Here is a 16,208-nt window from a genome sequence, read left to right on the forward strand (position 1 = left end):
TGGGTCTGACCAATGCTGGAGCAACTAGATAAATATCATATCAGCATACCTAACGCTGATTTATGTCAGCAGACCAGGGGTAAAAAATACAGAAAGACACTGATTTTTTTTCCTTGTCACTATGAGATTCTGTGAGTCACATGTGCCATGCAGGGAAGAACTACCTTCCTATATAAGAAAGAATAACTCTACTGTTTGAATTACCTAAATGAATAAAACTTAAACTGATTTGGACATTTCACTAACTTTATTTTCCCTGTTGATAAGCAGGTGGAAGGCTAGGAAGAAAGACTAGATTAGATATAGGCAAAGATAAAAATTAAGTATTTTTTGGACATCCAAATATCAGTATAGTTAAATTGTGTATCTCTGATGTACACGTCAGCTCAAATAAACAATAAGAACTTGCACTGTACCTGTCTGAAGAGGTTAGGGAAGTCATCTGCATTGTTGACTTTTCTGATTCCCTTTCCTCCTCCTCCTTCTGAGGCCTTGATCATTACTGGATATCCAACTTCCTCTGCTGCCTTTAAGAAGAATGAGGAAAATGGAAGAGTAGTATTTAGTAGAGTAGAAGAAAACTGGCATTTTCTCCTTTAATAATACAATTATTTAGTAGATCTAGAAGTACTAAAATAGAAAGAACCTCAAGATATACCAAGGTAAAAAACTAACAGAATAATATTTGTAGTATTAGGTTAAACCAAAAGAAATAATCTTTTTTGTAGATTAAAAAAATACTGGAATATTGGCAATTTTATATGGTTCAGTCTAGGAAAATCCATAATAGAAGTCAAAACCAAAATGGAAATATATATTTATGTATGATTGTATATAAATTAATATATCCACATATATAAATGCAAATAAATGAATTCTAGAATACATAGAATTGTATAAATGGAAGATGAGTAGAAATGAATTTGTATCAAATATATTGTTGGAGTACCTTCCTTATAGTATGCAGGTATTTACACATTACCCATAATTTTTTTTTTAAGTATTTAATATAAGTTGATGTCTCAGCATAGCTTCTAACCACACATTTAAAAAAAATCTAAGTCAGAACTCTCAAGTATTCAAAAACTTTTTCTCATACAACTTTTTATAAAATATAAATAACAAGATCTCAAAATAATAAAATTAGAAAACTAATTTTTCAACACATGCTCTAAATGTGCTTTTCACATTTATATAGTAGGCTGATCAGGTGACAGTTCAAAAATTTTTTGAAAAGTATATTATCTATCCATCAAATAAGGAAATAGTTAAAACTAGATATATCATACACTATGTAGAATACTATGTAATTATCAGAAGGAATGAGGTTACTTTTATATGTAATGATATAGAAGATAACTGAATTGTACTGTTTAGGCAAAAAGTAAATTGGGGGAAAGTTAACCAAAATCTTTATATAACTAAGTCATTCCTTTGTAAAATTATTCTTGGCTTTTAAGGTTTTGCTACATTATGAAGATAATGTAAATTATATCTCTAAACTGTATCATCAGAAAAAAAAACATTTTAAATTTTGTGTCGGATTAGTGATAAAAACCCATCTCTTCCAAAGTTTAATTAGCTCTATTCTTTCCTATGCTGATATAAAGAGAATTAGTGGGATTAACTCAAATCACTCAATGATAGGTGATCAACGAAATAGCACAAATGTTAAAAAGACATTAGAAAGGGAAGAGGGTATCCCACAGGAAGTCAATAAGAAGATAGGCCTGTTAAAATATAAGAAAGTTCTAGCCACAGTTCACCCATTAAAAATATTCTAGAATCTTGCTGGGCAAGGCTGGGCAAAGTGGCGCATGCCCCTAATCACAGTGGCTTGGAAGGCTGAGACAGGAGGATCACAAGTTCAAGGCCAGCCTCAGCAATTTAGTGAGACCATAAGCAACTTATCAAGACCCTGTCTCTAAATAAAACATTAAAAAAAGAGCTGGGTAAAGCATTCCTAGGTTCAATCCCCAATATCAACATAATAATAATTTTGTTGGGTATGGTGGCACATGCTATAATTTCAGCATCTCCAGAGCCTGAGGCAGAAGGATTGCGAATTCAAAGTCAGCCTCAGCAACTAAGCAAAACCATAAACAACTTAACAAGAAACCCTGCCTCAAAATAAAAAGTGCCGAGGATGATGCTCAGTGGTAAAATACCCCTGATTTAATACACAGTGTGTGTGTACATACACAGAATTTTAGAATTTTAATGCTATGGGGGAAATGTTTATATATAAAATTAAGTAGAAAAAAATACCAGAATTACCAAACAATATATATTGTAAGACCCTAATTTTTTAATTATTGGAATTTATTAATAAAGATTATATAAATATATGAATTAACCAACAAGCTGGAAGAAAATACATGGATATTACATAATTATGTTAATAGGCATTATCTTTGGATGGTAGCTTTATGGGTAGTTTTATTATCATCTCTGGCTTTCCAAATTTTCTACCAGAAATTTCTGTTTATAGGTCCGGGGCTATAGCTCAGTGGCAGAGCACTTGCCTAGCATGTGGGAGGTACTGGGTTCAATTCTTAGCACCACATAAAAATAAACAAATAAAATAAAGGCATGCTGTCCATGTACCAACACAAAAAAAAAAAAGAAGAAGAAGAAAAAGAAAATTCTGCTTACATTTTAAAATCAGGAAAAAAAAAAGAAAAAAGGACTTCTATTATTTTACAAATTATAGCAAATAGAATAAAGCATTTGTAATTCAATAAGAAATAGTAACTTTTCTTATTATGGAGATTATGGGATATTTAACTTGAACTGCACACAACAGAGCAAAATTAACTGAACATTTTGCATTCCTCTTGAATTTATAACTCACAAGTCAAACTCAAGCAATGTGCTTTTCTAAAATGGCCTCTTCCATCATCTACCTAGAGGCATAACTGATACTTTCATTTAGCTAAAAAGTTCATAAGGAACAAACTGGAGAGAACTATAAGGAAAGAAAAGGTTGGAGAAAGGATCTCTCTCCTTTTGCCTGGGTTCACCTTTCTATGTCAAAGGATAACAGAGTAATACTTACAGTCTCTCTTGGCTCCCTCCCTCACTCCTTCCCAAGGGAAAAAGCTAAATTATGTGACTGGTCAATTTAGAAGGAGAACTAAATATGCACTGCTTAGTCTCTTCCCTTTTGAGATAAGTCCACTGCACAAATATATGCTTTTGTTCGGCTCTCAGCCATATAATAATCTAAATGATAAAAATGGCATCTCTATAGAAGGAAGCCTGAGGTTATTCAGCACTGCAAGTTACCAGTGAGGCAGTAAACCTGGTTAAATTTGGCATTCAGTTTGTAAATTTCATTGCTGTTACACACTGAAGTCATTTTTATCAAGTGTATTATAACACAGTTGAAACTTTGACCTGACTTAGCCATCTAAACTTTATCTTGGTTCTGAACTCAAGAAGAAAAGAAGTGTGTGGCTTGCTGATTCCCCTCACATCTAACAGGTGGTAGAATGAGGAAGAAACAGTACTTCCTTAAAAATACCAATTTAATTGCCTAAGCAATGTTCTGTCCAAATGAATAGCATGCTTAAAACTAACCTAAATTTAAGTTTAAAGTCATTTCCTCACTCTACACTTTATAAACTATACAGCCTGGTCTTACAACCCTCATACCACCAAGGATACACACCATAAACCATATTTGTGACTATAATCAATCAGTTGAAAGGCATCAATCCCTGGAGTTAGGAACCCACCTTCAGCCCATCATCCACATCCTTCACATAACCTTTTTCATACAGTTCCTGTGGAACATTTAAGATACGTTTTGCAAAATCATTTTCCTGCCAGTCCACACGAAGACCTGCAATAGACAAGTGACTTGAGAGAGTAACTATAAGAATTCATGTCAATTTTCTGCTACATATTCTTTAAATGCTATGATATTTATCCTAAATTGAAAGCAGATGTGAAGAAAAAAAAGGACATAACACTGTGATCAGTCCGTGTAGGTAAAAGTATGTATCCACAGCATGAGGTGGCAATTTGGGTTCTTATGCTGGAAGAAACCAGGAGAGCTAAAGGGGACCAACTTATAAAAATGCAACAACAACAAAAAAGCATAACAGACTTTTCACAGCAACCCGACAATACCTTCAATCTGTGTGTTCAGGCCTGCTCTAGGGCCAGAGGTCTGAGAAATAATTCAATCTTTATGAGCCCTTGGAAATGGAAATGGCGGTTTTATTGGCCTCAGCAGAGTCATGATTTCATGCTCCCTGAATGTTCCTGTACTTAGCCACAAGGGGAACACTATAGACTCTCCATTCAAACAAGAACAAATTCAAGCTTTTATTTTAAACTATTTGACCTAGCAGGTCTGGAGAGGATATGGCAATCCCCCTGGAGAGCCAGAATAACAAGGGTTCAAATCTCCTGGCTTCAAGACAATGGTCATTCCAATTTAAAAGAGGTTTTAATGTATGTCTGCTCCCAGAGGGTGAGTACTAAAAAAAAGGGAAGTTCGTTTTGTCATCAGCTGTAATAATTTACATGGCACTCTTTATAGGATTTGTCAAGAATAATTTTTATTTTAATTTTCTTTCTCTACATGCATGAAAGAAAGGTTGACTATTGACCTCATTTTCTGCATCAAGGGCAACTGAGGTTGAATGGTATTTTGCAAAGCAAATCACCCATAGATTATGGGCTGACATCAGAAAAGAACTGATAGGTAAACATTTGAGTAAGAGGGCTTTAGGTTTTTCCTGGGGACCGCGGCCACCGCCCACATGGTCCAAAAGTATAATTACACTTAAGAAGCCAGCCTCTAAGGAAGATTCTAGCCTACCCTGAATAGATTTGAACCCCCAGAACATGTGTTTCCCAGAGTTTCTTCAAATTAAGTCTCAAGATCATTCTAGACCAACTTATCATCTGTGCACCTCATCTAAGTTTAAATTTCTAAGACATGACAAAAAATACATGACAGATGAATTAAGCTAGGAGATAAAGATATTTCTTATCAAGAACCCCAATATACTTTAAACAAACTAAGCCCCCTGCTATTATCCCAAATAATCTACTAAGCTTTTCTGCACTTCAAAAATCCAACCAAGAAACAATTTCTTACCACTGCCACTCCAGGGAAGAGTTGGGATACCTGCAGTCTGAGCCACTATGGAAGATGCAATCTTATCCCCCAAAGCCCACATGGCCTGGCTTGGAGGACCTAAAAACAAAACAAAAAAATGTAACATTTTTGACTCATTTTTATAGCACATGTATTTTGCCCAGTATTTTAATTATTTTTGTATTTGTCTTGTCCCTATCCCCATTACATGTCATGGAGATCATAAATTTGATTATGGGGACTGCTATGTTTTTGACTCATGTTTGTACCCTTTAGAGAATTTAATATAGTAAGCTTTTTGCACACAGTGAGAGCTCAATATACACAAATATATGCTGGATTAAATTCCTAATAAACCAAATTTATCATCTTTTATGATTCATCTTTACTGATTAACAAAAAAACAAAAAAAGAAAAAAAAAAAAAAAGAACCTATATCCTAAAATAAAGATGGTAAAGTTTTGGGGTTCAAATCTGATACATTATAGTATCTTTGGTCTTAGGTGAACCCAAAGTAGAGATCTATCTGCAATAATGTTTACAAAGCATATTCAGTATTATGAAAATTCTCTTGAGACAGAGAGAAACTATTTGAGCCATAAAACCTCTCCTGGAAGAAAATGCCTCTTATCCATAGGAATATAGTCTATAATCTTAAATGCAAAGGTGTTGATTCATATTAAAGGGCACACATTCTTCACTATTCAAAAATGGGTCCTTCCCTTCACATGTTTTTCTAAGGTTAGTGGGAACGTTTTAAAAATGTGCTTTGGAAAGCACGGTCTTTTTCATACCTCAAGGAAAAGAACTCAGGGACAGAAAACACAAACGGGATGAAATGAGCTAAGCAGGGTATAAAAAATGAAGAATGGGGAATAAAGAAATAAAAAGGGTTATTCTGAGCATCACTGATTGAATAAAAAACAAAAGGCTGAGTACATTGTCAAACAGAAGAAAATAAGAGTAAAATATGGACAAAATTAATAAAAGGAAACCGAAAGACAGGAACAGTAGTACATCACAAAGGGTTACCCATGAAGGCGATGCCATTTTTTAAGAGAAGCTCCGGGAGCTTGGGGTTCTCAGAAGCATGACCCCAGCCAGCCCATACTGCCTACAAGAAAACACAACATGATTCATTCTTAAAATTCATACCAAACAAACAAAGAACAATAACAACAAAAACCACAAACTACATTATTCTCTATTAAGACTAGCTCTACTGCAAAAACTACAATAGCTTTATAGCAGACTTATGCTTAATTCAGGTTCTATGCTTGATTGTTGGCAAACTTTTTACACAACAACAATAAGCAGTCCATTGTAACAAAACCTCTGAAGAGGTAAAAAAACAAGTTGAGATTGATATTACAATCCAATTAGTCTTGTTGGTCTTTAGGAAACTCAATTCATAGCCTTTCAGCTAGGCTCTATAGAACCTTTTCTAGAAATAATGATAAATTTCAAATATTCAATTACTTTGGCCACCCCAATTCCATCTTTGTTCCATATAAGCCTAGAATTTTTTCCTCAATGGGCATTCAGGTATTTACCCCAAATTTCCTAACACAACATGATAAGGTAGAAACAATCTTCTTCTAAAACACCATCATAATCTAGGCTGAGCATAATGCATAGGATATTCTTAGCTAACTTGTACTTACTTGGGATGACTTGAAGGTGAGATGTATAGAATAACAAAGTCTCTGAAAGACCCTTGCAAACTTTCTATTTGTATTATGTTTATTTTTAAACATTCCCTTCTTTCCATCTCTCCTTGTCTGTTTTAGTTATTCCATATCAAAGTACATAAGAATTTTCAAAAAAGATGCTTTATATAAAAGTTCCTCAACGCATGCTGTCCATCTACAACTACCAAAAAAAAAAAGTTCTTTGTATAAAAAAATTCTTTAAAAGTTCTAATGAGCTGAGATGGTAGCTCAGTGGTGTAGAGCTTGCCTCACATGGCTGAGGCACTAGGTTTGATCCTTAACACCATGTAAAAAATAAATAAAATAATAAAAGGTATTGTATCCATCTACACCTAAATTTTTTTTTTAAATTTTTTTTCTTATAAAAGTGCCACACGTTGGTAGTACATGCCTATAACCCCAGTGACTTGGGAGGCTGAAGCAGGAGAATTGCAAGTTTGAGCCCAGTCTCAGTAACTTAGTGAGGTCCTACACAACTTAGCAAGACCCCATCTCAAAAAATAAAAAGGGCTGGGGATGTAGCTCGATGATTTAAGTACCCCTGGGTTCAATCCCTGGTATATATGTAAAAAAAAGTTCTTAAAAAAGTTTTTTATTATAAAAGAAATTTGCTTTTAAAAGACTCTCTTACTTGTACCGGGATCCTTTTGGCAATATCAAGAATTAATTCCACATTTGCATAGTTGTTGTTGTTTGGTCCTCCAGGCACTGGTACATAGTGATCCGCCATCTTAATGTATTCTGAAATGTAAACAAATAAATACACAATACATAATTTGTTTTCAAAAATGTAATGGTATAGCAAAACTGTGTAAAGGACAGGGACTATCATAAGTAACCATAGAACAAACAGCATTAATGGGACAATTTAATTGGAGGCTCTGAGTTTGTCATACACTTAGGAATCTCTCATACTCAAAACAGCAGTTCTTGGGGCTGGGGATGTGGCTCAAGCGGTAGCGCGCTCGCCTGGCATGTGTACGGCCCAGGTTCGATCCTCAGCACCACATACAAACAAAGATGTTGTGTCCACCGAAAACTAAAAAATAAATATTAAAAAAATTCTCTCTCTCTCTCTCTTTAAAAAAAAAAAAAAAAAACAGCAGTTCTCAAACATTTCACTTTAGAGGGTTTTTGTAAGCTCTGTATCAAGGTTGAATGGGTCAGTGGCCCATGTAAAATTACTCTATTCTAAGAAAAAGTTTTAGTCCTTCAACTTGCATGGTACCACAAGAAAGTCCTTCCCCTAGGGTAGTACTTACTGTACAGAATGGGAAGAGAATAGAACTTGAAAGGTTTGCTAATTAACTCAACAGGGAAAGTTAGTTAGAGGAATCTGATTAGTGCCTGAAAAAGGTTTATCTGGAATTTGGAGGCAGTTAGTATTTGAAAGAAATTTTTCTTTAGTTTTGTCCCCTAACGTCTCTCTATTCCTATACTGGCAAAAAAAACTATAGCAGAGCAACTACCATTTCCAGGAACAATATTAAGCCCTTTATATACAAATTCTCTCAGCAATCCTATATATAAGTATTTTTAGCACCCACCTTACAGGAAATTCTGGCTCGGAATTGTTAAGTAACTTGTTTAAAGTTCATCTTTACCATATTTATTAACATTCCTTGTACCTTGTTCTTAACATTAAAATAATTTAATTTCTTCTATAAAAATTCAACTAAAAACAACATTCCACTAAAATTAAGATATAGGGTCCTATAGATTGCATAAAATTAAAATAAGTTCATTCTTTTTTCATTATAGAAAAAGAAGCAGGAAATTTACTTGAAAATTTAGGTAATGTCAGGATATAATAACATATTTTTAAAAATCAAAACCACCCTTTATCTCATCTCAGAAACAACCAGTTCATATTCTGTTATTCATGTAACCACAGTTAGCCAATTTAACAATATGTTGTGATATCAATCCACATAATGACATAGAGATATATGTAATTATATGTGTACATATATTGAATATTGGATATTTTAATGATTAATATTTGAATAGTCAATCATGCATTTACATACTAAATTATTGATAAAATATAGGTTATTAGAAATTTGAAAAAAATGTTAAAATAATGTATATCCTTATACTGCTATCCAATTATGCCCTCAGGATATTTCCTAGAAGTAAAACTATTAAGTTAAAGGTTATTCACATTTTTCGATTTTTGCTAGTAATATGGGTGCCAATTTGCCCCACCTATATTATGAAAAATCTTTTTAATTTTAGCAGTTTAAAAAAACAAAAAAACCTCTACATACCACTGTTTTGATTTGCTTTATTTGGTTACCACTGATTCCGAATCTCTTTTTCACATGTTTGTTGCTTTTCCTTAATCTTCCTTTTTTTTTTTTTGTTGCCTAGGCTGGCCCTGAATTCCTGGGCTCAAGTAATCCTCATACCTCTGCACCCCAAGTAGCTGGGACTATAAGCACACACTACTGCACCTGGCTTATTTCTTCTTTTATGGACTACCTGTTCATGTTTTTTGCTCATTTTCTATTGAAAAGTAACTTTTTCTTACATTGTTGCCAATGTTTTTCCAGATTATAATTTATCTTCAACTTTTTCTTTATTTGCTAAATACTAAATTATGTAGACAAATCTATCCAACTTTTCCACTATTATTTAGTCTTTTCTGTACTTCAAGAGTCCTAAATAGAGAAAAACATTGCTAACCTATATCCTTTACAAAAATACACACAATCTGCAAAGGTATTGTTGCTGCCAACTAACAAAAGTTCAGAGTTCTACACCAATAAACTTCTTACTGCCATTACACTAAGGAAAAAAAAGGTTATGGAGATAGAAAAAGAAAGCTCATACTAATTATATAACCTGTATCTCTCTATCGTCTACTCATTCCCACAACTACAATCACAGGTGTTATCCCAGAATATATTCACAAATAATTAAAAACTATCCCCCAAAGAGACCACAGTGGGCACTCCATATCTGCAGGTTCTGCATCTGTGGATCCACAATGGGCTGCAAATAAAACATTTTGGAGGGCTGGGAATGTAGCTCAGTGGTAGAGTATCCTTGGGCTCAATTCTAGTACCAAAAAGAAAATAAAAACATTTTGGCGAAAAAGAAAAATTGCATCTGTACTGAAAGGTAGAAACTTTGTTCCCTATCATTAATTCCTAAATGATATTAATATAACAACTATTTACGTAGTATTTACACTGTATTAGGTGTTATTGGTAATCTAGATATAGGGGAGGATGTGGTTAGGTCATAAGCAAATATTATTTTATATGAGGGACTTGAATATCTGCAGTCTTTGGAATTAGCAGAGGAATGTGGCACCAATCCCCTACATACCTGAGGGATGACTAAACTCAATTCCTTACTATGGTTTTCATTAATCATTCATCTTTCTATCTTTTCCAGTAATTATCATGAAATTAAACTATGCAAATGGGTTAAGTATTACCATCCTTAACCTGTCAATTTTGCCTGTTCCCATCCAGTCTCAGAGGATGAAGTCCTCTCTTCTATCTATAGTTCCCTTTTACAATTTTTTAAATCATAAAAGTAATTTGTATCTTAAACTGGATTATAGCAATGACTGCACAATGGTATAAATGTTAAAACTCACATACCTAATAACACTAAATTATACTCATTGAAGCTGTTAAACAATAATTAACATAATAGAAAGGTCAGGGGGAAAAGGAAAAATCACCCATAATACTAACTCCTTCTTTAATACCAGTCCTTTCTAGCATTTTGTTTTTTAAATAACCTTTTAAAAGTATAAAAAGAATACACTCCATGTTACAATGTTGGGTCCAAGCAGAAAAATAAAGAAATAAAAACTTCAAAACTCTACCTTTAGAGAAAAAGACTATTATTGCTTTGGTATATATTGTTATACCCTTTTTCTATGACTACATACAATGTATTTTTTCCTATTATTTCATGCTATCAATTTCCTTTTACAGGCAACATTTTCCTTAGCAAACATGGTAGACAGATACTAAGGAGTTATCATGATCTCAACCTCCCAGATTTTTGCTTATGTACCTCTTCCCCTTGGGCACAGAAAGAATCTATGACTTGCTTCTGGGCAAGAAAATATGGATTCAGGTGATGAGTTATCACTTCCATGATAACATTACATAAGAATATAACCCATCTTACTAGGAGATCCTCTCCCTAGCTGACTTTGAGGAAGTGAGAAGTCATTCTGGGATGGTCTATGTGACAGGGAGCCAAGAATGGACTATAGTCAACAATCAGACATTCAAGCCCTCAGCATGATAGCTAACAAAAGAACTGAATGTTGACAACAACCACGTGAGGTGGAAGCTACATTCATTCTAAGTTCGGCTTCAGATGAGACCTTAACCCCAGCTGACAACTGACTAAAATCTTGTGAGTACTTGAAACAGCCCTCTGAAATGTTTTATCTGCATCCTATTGGATCCACAGATGCAGACTCATACCCTGACTTATAGAAACTATGAGATACTAAATGTCAATTGTTTTCAGCTGCTAAATTTGTGATATTACTATTACATAGTAATAATATAGCAATTTTAAAATTTTATTTTGGGGGGTACTAGGGATTGAACAAAGGACACTCAACCACTGAGCCACATCCCCAGCCCTATTTTGTATTTTATTTAGAGATAGGGTCTCACTGAGTTACTTGGCAGTTTACTATTGCTGAGGATGGCTTTGAATCCACAATCCTTCTGTTTCAGCCTTGAGAGTTGCTGGGATTACAGGCATGCGCCACTATGATATAGCAATTTATCCAAATAGTCTTATACTAATAAATGTCATTCAGAAAAATTGGGGGGTTTTAAAAAAAATAAATGACAGCAGAATGCATTACAATTCTTATTACACTTATACAGCACAATTTTTCATATCTCTGGCTGTATATAAAGTATGTTGACACCAATTTGTGTCTTCATACATGTACTTTGGATAATGATGTCTATCCACATTCCACCATCCTTGCTAATCCCCTGCTCCCTCCTTGTCCCTCCCACCCCTCTGCCCTATCTAGTATTCATCTATTCCTCCCATGCTCCCCCTCCCTACCCCACTATGAGTCAGCCTCCTTATATCAGAGAAAACATTTGGCATTTGATTTTTTGGGATTGGCTAACTTCACTAAATGTTTTTTAATGACTACATGGTATTTCACAGAATTGGGATGGAAAATTTTAATTAACTAATTGGTTTAATACCTTTAACTAATTTGCTAATATTTAACAATTAATTCAGTTTCTCACTATTTAAAATAACGAACAATGAATATATGATATCCTTGTACAAATGAATTTGCCCTCACTACTGATTTCTTCCCCCTGAGAATACTAGTAGATTTCTTGATCAAAAGAAATGCATATAATTGACCACTTGTGCCCTTGATCCTTTCCCATTCCTTTTCTTAGAGGTCTGTAATGTACTTTAGGTCTCTCATACTTTAATTCTCCTCTCAGAATGAAAATATCCCCAAATTTCTTTCATTCTGAAAATTTTAAAAAAACCTCACTTTACCATGAATTTTGTTTTAGTTACTGCCTTTTCTTTTGCTCCCTCATACAAAATTCTTAAAAAAAAAAAAATAATAAAACTAGTCCTTACCAGTTATCTCCATATTACTTCTAACATTCCTTAACATCCTATATTAGTTTGCATACTCTTATATTATTACTCTGAAATTATTCTTGCAAAAGTAATTAATAATTTATTAATTGCTGCATGGTTTCTGGTCCTAATTTTGGACTGTTGACACATTTAATACTTCCATATGGAAATTTCTTTGTGTTTCTCTGTTTCTTTTCCAATCTCTTTGATCATTTCTCAGCTTTATTTATAAGCCTATTTACCTTAGTTTATCCCTAATTTTTAGTCTTCCATAAATTCTCATACTTGGCTCTCTTTATCTCTTCTTTTGGAAAGTATTGTTAACATGCCACATATTTGCCAATAATAAACACATCTTAACCTTTAGCTCTCATTGTTTCTTAATTCTAGGATATAGCCAACTTTTTATAGGATTAATAGAATTTTGCCAAAGCCACAGGTACTCCACACTAAATCCATATCACCACACACACACACACACACACACACACACACAAAATGCTCTTCTAGCTATATAACGTATTTTAGTTGGTGGTGTGAGCATCTGCCTAGTCAACTAAATTACAAACCCAATGATCAACAATGACTTTTTGCTGGGGATGTGGCTCAAGCGGTAGCGCGCTCGCCTGGCATGCGTGCCGCCGGAGTTCGATCCTCAGCACCACATACAAACAAAGATGTGTGTCCGCCGAAAACTAAAAAATAAATATTAAAAATTTCGGGGCTGGGGATGTGGCTCAAGTGGTAGCTCATTCGCCTGGCATGCATGCGGCCCGGGTTCGATCCTGAGTACCACATACAAAAACAAAGATGTTGTATCTGAAGAAAACTAAAAAATAAATATTAAAAAAATTCTCTCTCTCTCTCTTTAAAAAAAAAAAAAAAAATGACTTTTCCTTTATTACTGTCTTCCTCAAATAGATCTTTAAAGATGCTAATGGAATAATCCAAATTTTTAAAAGAACGTTTTAGAGGTACATACTGAAATAACATGATATCTAGAATTTGCTTCGAAATAATTGGGAAAATGGGCTGGGGTTTGGTTCAGTGGTGAAGCGCTTGCCTTGTGCCTGCAAGGTACTGGGTTTGATCCTCAGCACCACATAAAAATAAATAAAATAAAGGTATTGTGTCCATCTACAACTAAAACAAAAAATATACATATTTTTAAAAAATAATTGGGTAAATGAGTAGCAGCGGTGAGAATATAGATGAAACTAGAGCAGTCTGACTTGACTTTACTCTAAAATTCTCTAGAATTAAATATAATTCATAAGGGAAATAGTATTTCCTTTCAATTTTCCTTCATATTGGAAAATAAGTATAAGAGGAGGGGTTCATTATATTCTTCTACTTTGGTATAGTTAAAGACAAAACAAAACAAAAAAAGCTTGGGCAAAGAGTGTAGCTCAGTGGTGAAGCACTTTCCTAACTGGCCTAGCATGCACAAATTTCCAGTACTGCCAATAAAAAAAAAAGATTTTAAATGCAAATCCTTTAGGTCCAACACTCACTCACACTACACACAATCACACTACACATACCCTCCAAAAAAAGAGAAAGTCTGACCTCTGAGGATAGGAAACAAGGCTCTCCTTGTTACTATTTTATTACTATTTTAATTAAATTACTATATTTTATTTTGTACTTTAATAAGCTACCTATAATTTTTCAAAAGGTCGCTTGTGTTGACCCTTATGCATTTGCAGATGCTGTTTTTTCTGCCTGGTATACCCTTCACACTCCCCTAACTGCTTTATTGACTTTTTAAATTATTTATTCTTGGCTAGGCATAATCTCTTCCAGAAAGTTTCCTATTGCTGGTTGTGGTAGAACACGCCTGTAATCCCAGTGGCTGATGAGTTCAAAGCCAGCCTCAGCAGTTTAGCTAGCCCCTAAGCAACTCAGCAAGACTTTGTCTCTAAATAAAACATAAAAGGGACTGAAGATATGGCTCAGAGGTTCAATCCCTAGTGCCAAAGAGAGAGAGAGAGAGAGAGAGAGAGAGAAAACTTTCTGTTTACCCTGACCCCAAGTGTTAAATGTCTCATTTCTGTGTTCTCATAGTACCCTCTGTATGTTTCCACTGTAGTGCTGTAGTGCTTACTTCATTGTGTTGAAGTTATTTGTTTCCTAGAACAAGACCACATCTTATTCAAATATGGGTCTGGTCTCCATGTTCATGAGTGAATGAATAAATGAATTAATAGGAGTAGCAGGTAAAATGGATGGGGAAAAAAAACCATGTAAGGTAATTTACATTTTTCTATAGATGATCTCATCCTTAAAACTCCTCAAGGAAAAATAAATTAAGATCTTTCTTTTATAGGCACAAAAATTATAGTTCAGATATATTAAAAGGTACATCTAAAAAGTTTCACATAATAATACATGCTTTCCAATACATTAGTGACTTCACTGTTTATAGATGCCATAATAACCTTTAATCCTTAGAAATAGTCAGTCTTAATATCATTACCTCAAGATGGAAACAACATATAGTGACCCAAATGGGTTTAAAAGAATAGCTCTTTAAAGAACTAAAATTATCTGTAGATACTCTATCTTAAGAGATTATTTACACCTTAGTGATACAAAGTATGAAGGAGAAAGATCAGCCACACCTCAGTTATACCAATAGACTTTACCCACAGCTCTCAGAGGACCATCTAAGAAGACAGAGTATACAAAAGCATTTACATAGTGAAAACCATTTGGATCCCAGGACCTCTCTCTTTCACAAGGACAAAAAAAAAGAAACTTTACTCTAAAATTCTCTGGAATTCAATATAATTCATCAGGGAAATAGCATTTCCTTCCAAACTTTTCTACTTACACATACTAAAGAATGTGCCACAGAAAATATTTAATACTGAAAAAGACATATACCTGAAAGCCTGAATCAATTCCTGTGCTAAATGTTTACTATTTACCTTAGAATATAGGAATGTGTGCTATGGTTAATTATAGTATAATTTCTCTCCCTTTGCTCCCCTGCCCCCAACTGTGACTCCAATTTCCTTTATCCTTCTGTGTTAGCCTATAATCACTCTTATATGGCTATTATTGACACTTTTTAAAGAGGAAAGTCTTTGAATAGGATTTTACTGGAACTCCTAAATATGGGGATACTCCTAAACTAGCATTTTCCTACTGAAAGGCTGGGCTATTCAATGTTTGAGGGTGATACTTTTGTAAATCTAATGACTCACCTGCATTGGCTTTAAGGTCTTCAGGTGTGACCATGACAACAAATCGAATTGCACGCTCATTTCGAAACATTTCATAAGACCACCGGCGAATGGATCGCATGCATTTCACTGCTGCAATGCCATTATTAGCAATAAGAACCTAGGAGAGAGGAGAATGGGATTTGGAAGAAAATACAGAAAAAAAAGGGAATGACAGAGGAATGAAGATGGGAAATTTTTATCTGGGGAAAAAAAATCAGAATTTCAACCAGAAATTCTTGAAATTCTTGCTAGTCTAGACTATTAGGAACCAGAACCCATGTGATCAAGCAATATTTTTTAATGTTTGCTAAGCAAAAATATAAAAAATATATGAAGGTAGAATTTACTGCACTTTAACTTTTCTTGGAGAAAAAGCAAAGTCATGATTACTCATACACTGTGAATCATTCTCCCATACCTATTACTAGGCAATAGAGGAAAACAAACTTCAGAGAAATGATGCATTATCAAATAAGAAATGGGAGAAGACTAAACTGTGCAGTGTCGTGCACTATTCCCTGTTGT

At 34.1% G+C, this 16,208-nt stretch overlaps 1 protein-coding gene across 4 annotated transcripts in view; it reads right to left on the bottom strand.

The window, feature by feature from the left end:
* The window catches only part of Acaca (acetyl-CoA carboxylase alpha), a 271,109-nt gene that overhangs the window by 166,144 nt on the left and 88,757 nt on the right, over positions 1-16,208 (bottom strand). For all 4 annotated transcript variants that reach the window (XM_076871149.1, XM_076871147.1, XM_076871151.1 and 1 more), the window contains exons 5-10: positions 15,663-15,801; positions 7,460-7,569; positions 6,149-6,230; positions 5,117-5,215; positions 3,741-3,847; positions 417-527 (exon numbers count right to left, since the gene is read on the bottom strand). In XM_076871149.1, the coding sequence (XP_076727264.1) occupies positions 417-527; positions 3,741-3,847; positions 5,117-5,215; positions 6,149-6,230; positions 7,460-7,569; positions 15,663-15,801 (648 nt within the window). The remainder of the gene's footprint in view (positions 1-416; positions 528-3,740; positions 3,848-5,116; positions 5,216-6,148; positions 6,231-7,459; positions 7,570-15,662; positions 15,802-16,208) is intronic.

The sequence above is a fragment of the Callospermophilus lateralis genome, chromosome 11 (assembly GCF_048772815.1).
Source record: "Callospermophilus lateralis isolate mCalLat2 chromosome 11, mCalLat2.hap1, whole genome shotgun sequence".
In the NCBI taxonomy this organism is placed as follows: domain Eukaryota; kingdom Metazoa; phylum Chordata; class Mammalia; order Rodentia; family Sciuridae; genus Callospermophilus; species Callospermophilus lateralis.